The sequence below is a fragment of the Equus caballus genome, chromosome 1, assembly GCF_041296265.1.
Source record: "Equus caballus isolate H_3958 breed thoroughbred chromosome 1, TB-T2T, whole genome shotgun sequence".
Taxonomy (NCBI): domain Eukaryota; kingdom Metazoa; phylum Chordata; class Mammalia; order Perissodactyla; family Equidae; genus Equus; species Equus caballus.
This window is the reverse complement of record NC_091684.1, coordinates 119,997,609-120,011,745: the sequence shown is the minus strand read 5'-3', so window position 1 is coordinate 120,011,745 and position 14,137 is coordinate 119,997,609. Positions and strand designations below refer to the sequence as shown.

Below are 14,137 nucleotides of genomic sequence, written 5' to 3'. Positions count from 1 at the left end.
AGTCCAGGAGCGGAGAAGAAGCTGAGCCAGGTGTGGTCTCAGTGGGATCTGTCCCTGGCCTAATGCTCAGAGGGGACTCTGAGTGTACTGGACTCTGTTGAGTCTGTCCCACCTTGAATGAAAGGAGCGGTCTTGTACCCACATCAGCCAGTCATTGGCACCTACAAGAAAGGCAGCTCCAATTGCCCAATGGGGTGAGTGGGAGCTGAACAGCAGCACCTGCAGCAGATGGGGCCTGGGCACACCCAGCTGGTGAAAGCAACCAGGGTGTCTGCACAGGCCACTAGAGCATCTGCTGCAAACAGAGGGAACAAGATTTTCAACTAAGTGTTGAAAAAGGACAGGCACCATTTCATGCATGACTCATATCACAGAGGACTTAAAATTAACGTGTAACTCCAAGAGGGCAATTTTTGCAGGTGGCAGTAGAAATATGGGCCGGCTACTTCTCTTCCTAATATTAACCACAAGTTGTAATGCACTATATTAGCTTATAAAGAGAAAACTTATATCCAAGAAAAAGGGCACTTTAACTGAAAAAGCATACAGCAGGATTTCATATTCTTTCTCCAACTTACATAGAACCAGTACTATTATTTTGCAATCGTTATTGACCCCTCTTTCACTGAACTGAAAAAAATATCACCAGCAACGTCTTCCCAGTAGAGTGAGTTTGATGCTGTCCATCTAATGAGAACCTGAGAAACCAAAAGAGTGTCAAATCCAAATTCTACAACCCATCTCCTTCTACTGCTCCTCTTTCTTTTCTAGTTGGGCTTCACTCAGATTCTGCAGATGTTAGAACTGGATTCCCCAAGTGGCCTGTTGTACCATCTCTAGTGTCACCATGATCTTGATGAGCCTCAGCCGTGCACTAAGACACTGTTCTTTACTCCAGGAGCTCTCCTCCAGTTATAGCAAAGAGGGCAGCCATCAGCCAGTGTGCATGGGTTGTGAAATTAGTGAATCCTCTCTGTGTTGGCTGATATGTAGCCACCACCCCAACCCACCCCTGTGGTCCCTGGGACCTACCCAGAGTCCCCCTAACTAAAGGTGTGCCATCCGGCACAGCACACCCCCACCCTGGTGCACACCACAGCTGTGTCCCTGGGGATGACTCTGTGTGTACCCGTGCTGCTAGTTGTTCAATATTCTCAATTTACTCCGAGGCAGTATCCTTTCAATCATGGTGATTTTGAAAGGGTAATATCCGAAGTAGGAGAAAATGGAGTCCAACTTTCCCTTGACTTCTCATATCTAAGTTGCAAAGGAATTTTGGCCAAGAAACATTTTCTAGCTCAATTCTACCATCTCCACTGGTTGGATTGCTCTTTTGTAGGACCACACAGATTCATCTCTGCTCTAGAGTTTTCCTCCTGGACTAATTCCTAAATGTGGGCCAATAGGCATGTGTCCCAAGAATTGGAAAAGAAATCAAGAGGCAGCTGCTTTCATTATAGCCAGAGGACATAATTTAGAAGGCATTTCCTGAGAGTTTGTGAAACAGTGAATCTAGGAATACAGAGGATTCTGTGGAATTTCCCTTTCTAGATATCTTTCTCTGCCAGAGAAGATTAGTGTTTAGAGGTCTTGAGCCGGAAGGGGGACCAGATGCCCTGGAATGTTCCACCAGTCCTGTCTTTCCAAGATTCTAAGGAGCCCGAGGCTTCCAATAGAGCACTTCCTGTTTATTGTTCTTTGGCATGTTTTCAGATCCTAATGTCCGAACCGGGCAAACTCAGCCAGAAAATAAAGGTTTGGCTTCAGGAGTACTGGAACATCACGGATCTCGTGGCCATTTCCATGTTCATGATTGGAGCAATCCTTCGCCTACAGAAGCAGCCGTACATGGGCTACGGCCGAGTCATCTACTGTGTGGATATCATCTTCTGGTACATCCGCGTCCTGGACATCTTTGGTGTTAACAAGTATCTGGGGCCCTACGTGATGATGATTGGAAAGATGGTTAGTACTGACACCCTGTGAGTAACTAAAGACACCGAGGCTCTAGTGAGGACCTGAGACCAGGCCTTGGGCATGGCTTCGTTAGATTTCATTTCGTCTTTCCTTTGCAGTTGATTTCTTACAGGAAATGTTTTTTGTTTTAAGATACATAGTTCTCTTGCATGCTAATAACTTAATAAAATCCAATTGATGAACACGAGTTGGAAGTCAGTGACAAAGGGGTCCAGGGTCATTCCGTCACTTGTATTCCAGTCTTCAGTTCATGTGCTCTGGCCTGGAGTGGACAAAGGCAGTTCATGTGATTAGGCCAAGACAAATCCATGGCAACATTTTGTCCAGAACAAGCCATAGAATATGAAACTAAAAACGAACTAGCAGATTATCTTCACATCACCTAAAATAGCTTCAGTGTGAGGACTGGTGCCAGGAGGAAGGAAGTCTCCTAAGTTTGGGAATAACTCTTTATAGGGCAAGTGGCTTTGAGTGAAGGGATATATGGTTTAGCTTATGCCCACAAGGGTCCTCGTCTTCAGGAATGTTCAAAATTAGGAATTATACCAGTTCAGTATCCATAGTAACCGGAGTATTGCTCATGGTAACCACTCAGCAATTGTATAATGAATGAATAAATATCATTGTGTACTCAATTCATTATCTTCTTACCTCCCGAGATATCTCCTCCTCTTACTCCTTAGTAAGATGAGATGGAGAGAAGGCAAAGAGGCCTTCTTCATCTTAATTAAACACTCCTGATGGCTTTGGGGAGAGCAATATAATGAAGCAGGCAAACTTGGACCATGAATCAAGACAGTAAGAGACACATTTTCTCTCTACTCAGATGATTGACATGCTGTATTTTGTGGTCATCATGCTGGTTGTGCTGATGAGTTTTGGAGTAGCCCGTCAAGCCATTTTGCACCCAGATGAGGAGCCGTCTTGGAAACTGGCCCGAAACATCTTCTACATGCCCTACTGGATGATCTACGGAGAGGTGTTTGCAGACCAGATAGACCGTAAGAATAGAATTCATAGTAAGATTCTCTTCCCTGCTTCTGAGGCAGATGATCAGCTCCAAATTAATGGAAGAGCATTTGTTAATTTGGAAATAAAGTATTTTTTATTCTTCCATAGGCATCAAATTATTTTATGAAGGAATGTGTGCAGATTATGAAATGTAGATTTTTGAGACATCAGTCATTTCTTCTACTCTAAAAGTCATTAATAGAATTCTGAAAGAGTCTCACATCACTTTAGCTGGACCTAGTGAACATCCCATCGCATGAATGTAGTCCCAATGCCAATATCCTAATTTTTCTTCAGCCTAAATCTCTTTCCACTCCAAGATAGAGCTGGTATCTTATTCCAATAGAATGAGATGGTGAGCATGACAGGGTGACTGGTGCCTCATGTCATCCTTTTCTTCAAGCCACCAAAGCCCATTTTCCACATAGTTATCAATTTCCTCTTCACTTCTGGAGTGCTATTTTTTTAATCAACAATAATCTGGACGTTAGCAGAGGAAATGAGCAGCAATCCTTCATGGATTTCTGGGGAATGCAGGACCCAGCTCCTCCCCAGGCTGAGCCTGTAGCTCACAGTGTCTCTTGTGTTGTAGGGAAGTGAAGCTCAAATATTTTTATACTTATTTCACCTGGACAGCTAATGTACCACCAATGAACGAGGCTCTGTTTTCACATCAGCAACAATATTTTCCTTTGCATATTGTGCCCTATCATAAAGCATCAGGTACAATAGCATGTCCACCACCTCCAGTGTTCTGCTTCTTGGGAATAGGTTTTGAACATCCTTCCCTCGTATGAAATGCATGGTTGTCAGTATATCTACCACCATTAGGTTAGACTGATAACAAGTTCGTTCAATGCCTTCTATCTAGCTTTTATAACATGATTCAAAACACATTATTATCACAAGTATCTCAAAGTCAATTATTGAATGTGTTTGTAGCTTGGTAAAAGCCAGAACATAAAAATCTAATTTGGTTTCAAAAGAATATTAGCTTAGGTAAACATACATAAATGCTAAAAGTCCCTGGATCCAGACATAAGTTGTAGTATTTTTATATTTTTTTATTAAATTGGGTAATGAGAAAAGATAAAGCAGTAAACTTGAGGCTATTTTCAGTAGCACCATGAAGTGTAGGTTTTTGATTCGTGATCTGACCATTTCATAATAATTGTGCATTTACTTGTGCTTACGAGGTGTCTGTGTTGGGATATAGGGAATGCTTGATTGGCTAACCTGTACGTTAAAATGATCATCTGCCAGTAGCCTCATGTCTTTTTCACAGTATTTTTAACTAGTGAGCTTTAGCTATTGCTTGTAACATATGGTAAAATAAATATTCATGAAACATATATGTATTTCCTAAAATTAATAATGTGTAAAATTTCTTCTAAATAGATCACTGTTTCCAAGCATGAATCTGTAGCTCCCAAGCTTGAATATTTTGCATTTCTTGCAGCAAAACAGTTCTTGTGTTGTTAATCATTTGTTTTACTTTTCTCTCAACTGTCATCTTATTTTCTTTCCTGCCTTCCTGCCACAACTAAAAAAAATTAAATTCTGCTTTCCAATCGCTATATAGTCTACGCTATGGAAATTAATCGTAAGTTTACACAGAATTGATGACTCTAGTCCATGAATTGTGTGTATTAATTAGTCTCTTCCTTAGCTAATTAGTGATAGTCTTATACTGCTTTCAAATGCTTCTCTTGTTCTCTGATGTCAATACTTTTTAAAACTGAAAGTAAGTAGACTATAAATTTATGATTATTACTTCACTAATCACTGTTGGGTTCGTCCTAGTTTTGTCTTCAGGAAATAGGTACCTATGATCAAAGTGGCATTTCAAATGAGCAGAGAGAAAAAATTATTTTCCAAAATGGCCCCAGAACAGTTGATAACAGATGTGAGAGCAGAGGGGACCCTCACCTCCTGCCCCACAACAAAATTATTTTCAAAGTTAATGTACAAGTGAAACCAAGAAGACAACATAAGATAATGCTAAATAATTAGAGGACACAATAACTTTCTACTGGATAACAGCAAAGAAAGAAACCATGGAGACAGATTTGTCTGCTTAAAAATTAAGAACTTCTCTATGTCAAAACACAATAAAGAAATGGGAAAATGTTTACAAATATGACAAGTAAAGAACGACTATCTCTGAGTGCGGAAATGAGTTGCCTATCCATTTTGCATGAACTGATATTTTTCACATGGCAAATTATTGTTTATGAAACCAGGAAAAAAATCATGTTAAAAAAGAAATAGGTCATTTAATGGCATATGTGAACTATTTATTCTTTTTGTTCCATGTAAAAAGCAAGCACAACAAGACAAACTTTTGTTTCAGCTCCTTGTGGTGACAACCAGTACGATGAGGACGGCAAGCGGCTCCCTCCGTGTATCCCAGGTGCCTGGCTCACTCCGGCCATCATGGCGTGCTACCTCCTGGTGGCCAACATCCTGCTGGTGAACCTGCTCATTGCAGTTTTTAAGTATGTGTCACGGCTGATGACCGTGTGCTTATTATTTATTACTTTACAAATTTCCAGTTTTATCTCAGAACTCTCCCAAGCTGCCATGGACTTACACAGAATTTCACTAGGGCTTTTAAATGCTTGAATTTTTGCAGTCTTTTTTGTTTAAACTTAATCAGTCTTAATGTATTCATAAATCAAGAGTTGACAAATACATTTAAATTTATTCTTGGGTAGTATTTTAATACTTTAGCATGTTTTTTAATCTAATGAAAATATTTTCTTAGATGAAAGTCCCCTCAGGTAGAGAAGATTTTATTGAGTTGTGCGTTTAATTCATTATCAGAGGCACAGAAAGCAATGTTAATTTCACAAGCTGTGACAACTACTGTTTGTTTCTAGCGCTGTGGAGTCCATTCTGACTCCTAGCACCCTGTGGACAGCAGAGGAGACCCATGCCCAGTGTTTTTGTGCCAACCTCTCACCTTCCCACACTGTATTAAAAAATTCTCCGCTACTATTCATAGGGTTTTGCTGGCCAATTTTTTCAGAAATGGGTGACCCAGTCCTTCTTCATAGCCTGTCTTAGTCTGGAAGCTCCATTGTGCTTAGTCTGTCCAGCCCTTGCTGGTATTTGAAATACCCATGGCATAGCTTTCAGCATCACAGCAACATGCAGCCACTACAGTACGACAACCAACAGATGGGTGGTATGATTCCCTGACTAGGCCACAGCAGTGAGAGTGCCAAATCTTAACCACTAGACCACAAGACAATTAATGTAACATTATATAAAATATTTTCCTTGTCATTTGGAGAATAGAAGATAAAATGGCCTAGGAAAGAAACGGCTTAAATTATAAAACCAAGCTTCTTATAAACCTTGTGTGTTTTAGGATGATGTGTTGAGTATGTGACCGTGCTTAATAAATGTTGAGAAAATTATTTTAGCTTCTAAGACAAAAAATAAAAGGGAAAACTCCTTCAGGGAACTATAGAATCTTAGAGCTGGCCAGGGCATTGGAGAGAATCTGCTTCAAACTCCTGTCTTGAGAGATGAGAAAACAAAGGTCATGAGAGGTTAACTGGCTTTTCCAATGTCCCCGAGTCAGTAGACAACATGCTCCACCAGGATTCCAACTTTCAACAATCATGCGCTTACTGCCTCCCGTTGGAAACGGGAAGAAAACAAAGATTGTACCTCCCAGCATCCAAAATAATGTACTTTTGATCAAAGTTCGATAATCAATTCCATTACAAAAAAAAATGTAGCCAACTAGTTGTTCTACTGAATTGAAAGTTTAAATAGTTCAAAATGCTTAGTTGAATGGCTCATACCTTTAAATTTCTGAAGTGAAATTTCCTGAGCATATGAGTCAGTAGACTGCAGAGTGGGCTATTCAAGAAAGCAGTAGGTGGCAACTTTAATATGCTTAATTCTTAATTATTTACATGAATAAAATGTCCTTGAGTGTAGGTGATCCACATTGATAAACCAAAAGACAGGGTGATCTAGAAGTCAGTACTAACTGGCACTAAAAGGCCATTTCCTTGTGTATTTTCATTCCAATGCAAGTAACTCTGGTTGCCCTGGGAAATCACAATACAAAGTAACATAACTAACTAAAAGTTTATTCTTTTTAAAGCAATACCTTCTTTGAAGTAAAGTCAATATCCAACCAAGTGTGGAAATTCCAGCGCTATCAACTGATTATGACATTCCATGACCGGCCAGTCCTCCCTCCACCAATGATCATTTTAAGCCACATCTACATAATCATTATGCGTCTTAGTGGTCGCTGTAGGAAGAAAAGAGAAGGGGACCAAGACGAACAGGATCGTGGACTGAGTATGTGCAGGACTCTTTCGTTTCTATCTTGGATAATTTCAAAAGAGCATTCAAATTGGACCCCCTCATGAAAATCTCATTAAACTACTTAAATGTATGAAAACACAACGCTCTAGTCCAACTGCTATTCTTTGCAGAATGCTTCTCATTTTGTGTTGATTTCATTCTAGTTTTAATTTACTAACTAGGGTTATGGAAAGCCCACTCATGAAGAGATCAGAAGTTGGGAGAGGTCTTGAAAATAACTCTTCCATATAAATTCAATATTCCTTTCAAAATGTTTTAATTTATTGCATCTAAAGAGGATGGGAAAATAATGCTGTACACTTGAGTCTATCCATAAAATATATGCAAAAGGTTTTGCAGAAAATAGTACTTGGTTTCATTTTTCGAATAGCTGTAATTTTGTTTTTTGTGTTAAAAAGTGAGCTCTAGTGGAAAGATAATTGCTGCTTATTACAACTTCTCTTTGTGGAACAAACAATCTTAGTAGTCAGAGAACTGCCTGCAAGTGATGGAGAAAGGAGCTTAATTAAGGTTGGGTCGTGAAATTCGCAATGACGCAACTAAATTGATTCTTCACGGATATGGCTTGTTTTTCACTTAGCAAACCTTCCTTTACACAGAGCTGTTTCTCAGCGAGGAGGAGCTCAAGAGACTGCATGAGTTCGAGGAGCAGTGCGTGCAGGAGCACTTCCAAGAGAAGGAGGACGAGCAGCAGTCGTCCAGTGACGAGCGCATCCGCGTCACTTGTGAGAGGTGCGCCCAGCGCGTCGCCACTACCCGGCCGTGGGCCAAGGGTTTTCGGGTTCCTCTGCCCCATTCTAAGGGGGATGCCAAAGTTCATTTAAACATTCATGCCAAGTTCTCGTTTATTCAAACTTCGGGTCCTTATGTGTTTTCCCCCGAAATAATGTGGAAGTCCCTAGGTGATGATTGTATATTGCGTATAGAAGTGAATAATGACATTTATGCAAATATTCCAGGCCAAAAACAAAACAAAACAAAACAAAAAACCCTGACAGTTCTTGCCCGTCCCCCAAGTGGGAGCGTTTACTACAATACCCTGCATTAATGGAGACAACAATCAGCTGTAGAGCTGTGTAATGGCTGAGGAAGTCATCTTTCTCCCTGCTCTTGACATGTTGCCTTTGCGAGGGTGGTCTTCCCCTCGGGACTGACCCCTTTATCCTACCTGGTGCTCTTGGTGCTCCTTCCCAACACTGTTCCCAGCCTCACAGAGCAGAGGTAAAGACTCCCTCCTCTGTGCTCCCATGAGACCAGGAACTACAGGAGGGGCAAAGCCATCTGTCCCCCGTGAGGGTGGAAACCTCTAAACTAAGGCAGGGTCTGTATTTCAGACACTTTTACGTCTCAGGTACCCAGCAAAATCAGCATCACCCATATGGTAGTGCTTAATAAATGTGAAATGAATGAACACATGTGTGCGTGAATCAGCAAATGAAGGCAGGTCCCAGAGAGACAGAAAGAGCGACATTTTCCAGACTTTGTAGTATTGCTCTTCCTGCAGCTGGGAAAGAGCGACCAGCAAAGGGTAGATGTGAATAATAAACCTGCACTATCTACATCTTTTTAATCATATACTTTTTGAGAACTTCTATCACTTAATAAAAGCAACTTAAGCTTGTTAAAGATTGTGATAATTGATAAAACATTGTTGCAAAGAGTTTAACCCACAATGCAGGTAGAAGGATGAGTATGGAGGAGGCATGCCTAAGAGGATTCTAGTTCATCATTCTATCCTTGAGAACTCAGAATTAGAGTTTCCTGATGCAGATATGTGTGTATATTGATAAATGTAATAACATGGTAGGACTTGAAAAAAATATCTCAGCACACAATTCCCAATCAGGGGCCCAACAGTTACACCAGAATTCATGATACACCGTGAAGTCACCCTGGCGTATGTTCAGGCCGGTGATTCTGCCTCAGCCCACAGGAGGGACGAGGTCTCTGGCCCCTCTCCCCTCCTAGATCTAGCCACCTTGTAATCCAGCCAGTCAAATTCAAGGGTTATCTGCACCAACTTTTGGCTTAATAAAGTACATTTTCAATAAAACTTTGAAACACTTCTTTGCTGTTTTAATAGGAATTACTAAGCTTTCAAGATATAAAAATTATTTCTTCACGAGAAAGATAAGGGACCCCCATTTTGATAATCTAAAATTTCCACTTTCTGGTTAGACATTAACTTGAATTTAATCACAGCCAGTAATTTACAATGGAAATTGTGTTTTGTTTCCCTCTGCCTCTTTCCCTTCCCCCTTCCCCCAGCATTGTTTGGATTTTTGCCATTCTTGGGCCAAGCCTCCAAGAATGTGGTTATCAGGTCACTACCAAATTGCATTTTCCTCTTGGGGCTGTGTGCACACGTAATAGGAATGAAATTGTACTGGGCAGTAAAAACATGCTACTTCCCGTTTCCCTTGGCTGAGATCTCCACAGTGATGGGAGCCCCTCCAGGCCCCTCTGTTGACCCTTTCTTGGCTGAATCACAGGTTAATGGCAGAGACAAAATGGGGAGGAGGTTTGGGGAGGAGGTTTGGGGAGAAGGTAGCTTTCCTTCACTCTTAACCAGGACAGCTGAGGAGCAAAGAAGAAAGTGGAAGACTCAAAATAAAATTAGTTATTTTTAACCTAACTTTTGATACCAGTGATTTTTTTTTTATAAGGATTGGCACCTGAGGTACCAACTGTTGCCAATCTTTTTTTTTTTTCTGCTTTTTCTCCCCAAATCTCCCCAGTACATAGTTGTATATTTTAGTTGCCGGTGCTTCTAGTTGTGGCATGTGGGATGCCACCTCAGCCTGGCTTGATGAGCAGTGCCATGTCCGTGCCCAGGATTTGAACCAGCAAAACCCTGGGCCGTCAAAGAGGAGAACATGAACTTAACCACTCAGCCACGGGGCCGGCCCTCTAATACCAGTGATTGCTTTTAAAATCAAATTTTTCAATACTCTGACGTTCCTGCCATGTTTTGTCTTCTTTGTACATTTGATTGTTTTTATTTTCTGCATCACCATTTGCCATTTAATGATTTTCCTGTTCTTCTCTCAGTGGTGGCATCACCAGCACCATTCAGACTGCAGGGGCTGTTAGGGGTGGGCGTCTGTGAAAGGCACTCGGCAGCAGTCCTGTCCTGGCCTCTCTGTGGTCTGGGTGCCTTTCAAAACCTGGGCCAGCGATTTCATGACTCAGTCTTACAAATGTCTTCACACATGTTTACACATTTGTTGTGCTCCTCCTGGCAGGGTGGTTTGAGGGCTTATGTGCAGAAACAAAATTCATGGCTTTCCCCTAAAGCTTGGAAAGTTACATACAAAATCCTAACAATTTACCATTTACTTTTATCATATAATTTCAACATTTTGTAAGATCCAACCTTTAGTCCCTCAATAAGAGAGTTACAATATGATTCAGTTTTCAGTTAACACTTTGCACTGGATAGACTCTAACCAGGTCCTGCATCCCTCACCACTACCTCTCTTTAAAAGCCCTTCAGTGGCTGCCACTGCTCCCAGGCCTTCAAGGCCGTGCTGTCTGTCCAGCCTCACCCTAGACTGTCCTCCCCTCATGCTCAGTACTCCAGTCTTGCTGGCCTTCTTTCATTTCCTCAAAGGCACCACTTTCTTCCTGCCACAGGGGCTTTGCACATCCTGTTCCCACTGCCTGCTCATCCTTTGGATCTCTGCTCAAATGCCAACTGCTTATGGAAAACTTCCCTGACCACTTCACACCTTAGACTAGGTCAGGGCCCTTGGACTCTAAGCTCCACAAAGGCAGGGACCATGTTCGAATTTTGTTCACCATGGTATTTCCAGAGACTACACATCTCCACATAGCAGGAGCTGATATTTTGGATGAATGGATGATTTAAAAGTTCATCTCCTGATTTGAATGCAAATTTCTATCCTATCCTCAATGAGTTCCCTCCAGGAATATCAAATAGGAGATCAACTACGCTCCCTCTAGGTTCAAAAATTTGGTTTTACTACTAGGAACCAGGAACAATCTCAATATGCAAAAGATTCTGCTACCCATAATTGTCAGGAAGAATCCTTAATAGCAGCAACACCAAAACTAGTGTCGACATTGGCATGTGTTGTCTCTGCTCAAAGGGACAGTATCAGATAACTAAGATGGCGGGTGGGAGAAGAATATTCTATAAATAACTTCTGCCAGCACAACCAAGGTAGAACTTGTCAACCTAAATATTCTATTCTCACCATACCAGGTTAATAACTGGTAACATACATCCTTATCAATTGGAGCTTGAAGGTCATTTCTGTGTCTCTTGCCACGCCTCTGTTGAACACATCGTTCCTTTTGTGGGTTGGCATCCCTTATCACAGGTTCACAGGTTCAAGAGCAATTGAGTTGGACAGAATCTTTTCTGAGAAAACTTTGTCAGAGATTCAACTTCCTTTTCTCAAACAATGAGAATTATGTAATCCAGTGTGTTTTCCTTTTTTCCACAGCTTCAAGAAAGCTTAGCACCAAATAATATTTAATTAGAACAAGCATACTGCTGTAGGTTTTTGGAATATGTGATGTACATTGCCTCCTGATTTTCTCCTCTTTACTCTTTCATATATTCTATCTATTTACATAAATTTTATTTTATATGTCTGATATTTCAAAGTATGTGGGTATAACTCGTGAATTATACATTTTAAATGTAGTTGGTCCTGTACTTAAGGGGATCTGTGGGTCTTAGACTAGCCAAACCGATAATATCACATTTGGATTCCCCCAAAACCTTCTGGGTTAAGAGGTTTCTTATCATATTTGTGGATCTGGGTTAAGGTCTTGAGTTTCCTCTGGGGTTGATAGGAAATCAGCAATTCAGGGCCTTGAGATCTTCTTATTTGGCATCCTCTGCCCAAATGACCAGGAAGAGAAGATGCTAGTGATAGAGACCCTTACGAGAAAGACAAGAAGGAGAGAAATGAGATAGGAACTGAAGAGGACCTGAAAGAGAGATCAGTCTTAGAAAGGAGGTGGGAGATTCCTCTGATGAACAGAAAGTCAGAGAAAGACAAACATGTGGTGATGTGGGAGGTTTGGAGAAGATCCCATCTGAATGTCTTGATCTTATAAATTAATAGGAGGAAGAGTTGCTTGGATGGTGGGGAAGGAGTAGGATTAAATGTTGAAGTTTTAATTTGCCTAGTAAATGACAATCTTGTTTCTTACTTGACTTTGAGGGCCAATTCAGAGAGAGATACAGACATCAGGCAGATAGAGAAAAAACATATCAGCTTTATTAGCAACAAATGTTATGCTAGAGTGTGTGGTTCAGTTCTTGCCAAATACACACCCCAGAATTAGACATACCCACTCAGTCATAAGCAGCACTAGCCACCCGACGGCCTCCTTCTCACAGGCAGAGTCAGCCTTTGCCACTAAGCTTACCATATGAATAAGACAAAGTGAGAACCCATGCTCCGTGCAAGTAGCTGGCTCCCAAAGAGAGAGAAAACCATGCTGGTTTCCTGGTCCCAAAACTCCTATCAGAAAATGAGTCCTCCTCAAGAATAAATAACTGGTTGGAGAGAGGCCAGGAGTTTGACACTAATGGAAGGACCAGACACATAGGAAGAAATAATAGGAAAAGGGAAAAAGTACTCCCCCCTGCCCCCAGCAACATTACAGACTTGAAGCCAGTAGGGAGGATTTGAGTTTACCCTCAGGGGAAATATAGTAGGAGAGGACCTAGCCAGGATATGCAGCAGGAATAATAAGGACCTAGCTGAAATTAGATAACATGACTTGGTATTGAGCCAAGTCAGTGTGGCTCCCATGACTTTCATCAGTGATGCTCTCAAGCCCAAGAGCAAAGATGCAAAAAGCGAATGATGCGTGGGGCATAGCAAAAGAGAGGCTGAAGGGGACCTATGTTGCCAAGAACCAGTCAGTAGGGACTCCACAATGATGTTAGTGTTTGCAAATGGCAGCATAAACATATTACTTTGGCTCCAGGCACCATTTAACCACTCCCCCCCCCCCCCCCCCCCCCCCCCCCCCCCCCGGCCCTGCAGTCCTAGTCGTGGTAGATAAAGGATTAGGGCTTGACATTATTATGTAGGAAGCAAGGGAGAGACAAGCTGGGATATTAATAAGAGCTTCACTGAGTGACTGACGACAGAGTCTGGCCTGAACGGAAAGTGAAATGTAGCCAGAAAAGACTAATTATTTAGATGACTTGAATTCCAGAAACTAAGGAGGTCTGAGGTGTAGCCATGTTGGTGTATATAAACGATGCAGCATAGTGCTAGAATCCTAGAGAGCTTAATATTCTTTGAGTAACTATTCAGTATTTTGCATATTAAAAAGAATGAGAAGCATAGAAGAATAAAGACTTAACATCTTGGTCTTGGTTTAGTGTTTCACATATAAAAACTCTGTAAGTAAGCACAAGTAGGTTCCATCCTGGATGTTCTCCCTGCAATTACTAAACTTAAAAGGCAGCTTCATATGAAGAAGTAGATAGAAATTAAAATAGCTGGATGGAAATTTTGGCCTGGGTTAGACAACCTTATGATCTATAGACCTGGAATAAGATTACAGGGTAGGAATCATCTTAGAACTCAATATAAAATACTATAGGATCTTGAAACATGTGTTTCTTCAAGTATGAACTGGACCTAGTTGCTCCACTAACATTACGTTTTTATGTTAACATTTAACTCTATCATTAAGGAAATGTTCCCATATAATTTATGAGATGCCTTGCAGGTGAAGGGTGATGTTTACACAAGAAAAGATGACTGTACATAAAACAAGATTTAATAACTGG

At 41.1% G+C, this 14,137-nt stretch overlaps 1 protein-coding gene across 6 annotated transcripts in view; it reads left to right on the top strand.

Annotated features, from left to right (window-relative positions):
- The window catches only part of TRPM1 (transient receptor potential cation channel subfamily M member 1), a 103,960-nt gene that overhangs the window by 73,834 nt on the left and 15,989 nt on the right, over window positions 1–14,137 (top strand). For all 6 annotated transcript variants that reach the window (XM_070231292.1, XM_070231299.1, XM_070231281.1 and 3 more), the window contains 5 exons: window positions 1,714–1,965; window positions 2,804–2,978; window positions 5,342–5,486; window positions 7,115–7,317; window positions 7,944–8,076. In XM_070231292.1, coding sequence (XP_070087393.1) covers window positions 1,714–1,965; window positions 2,804–2,978; window positions 5,342–5,486; window positions 7,115–7,317; window positions 7,944–8,076 — 908 coding nt within the window. The remainder of the gene's footprint in view (window positions 1–1,713; window positions 1,966–2,803; window positions 2,979–5,341; window positions 5,487–7,114; window positions 7,318–7,943; window positions 8,077–14,137) is intronic.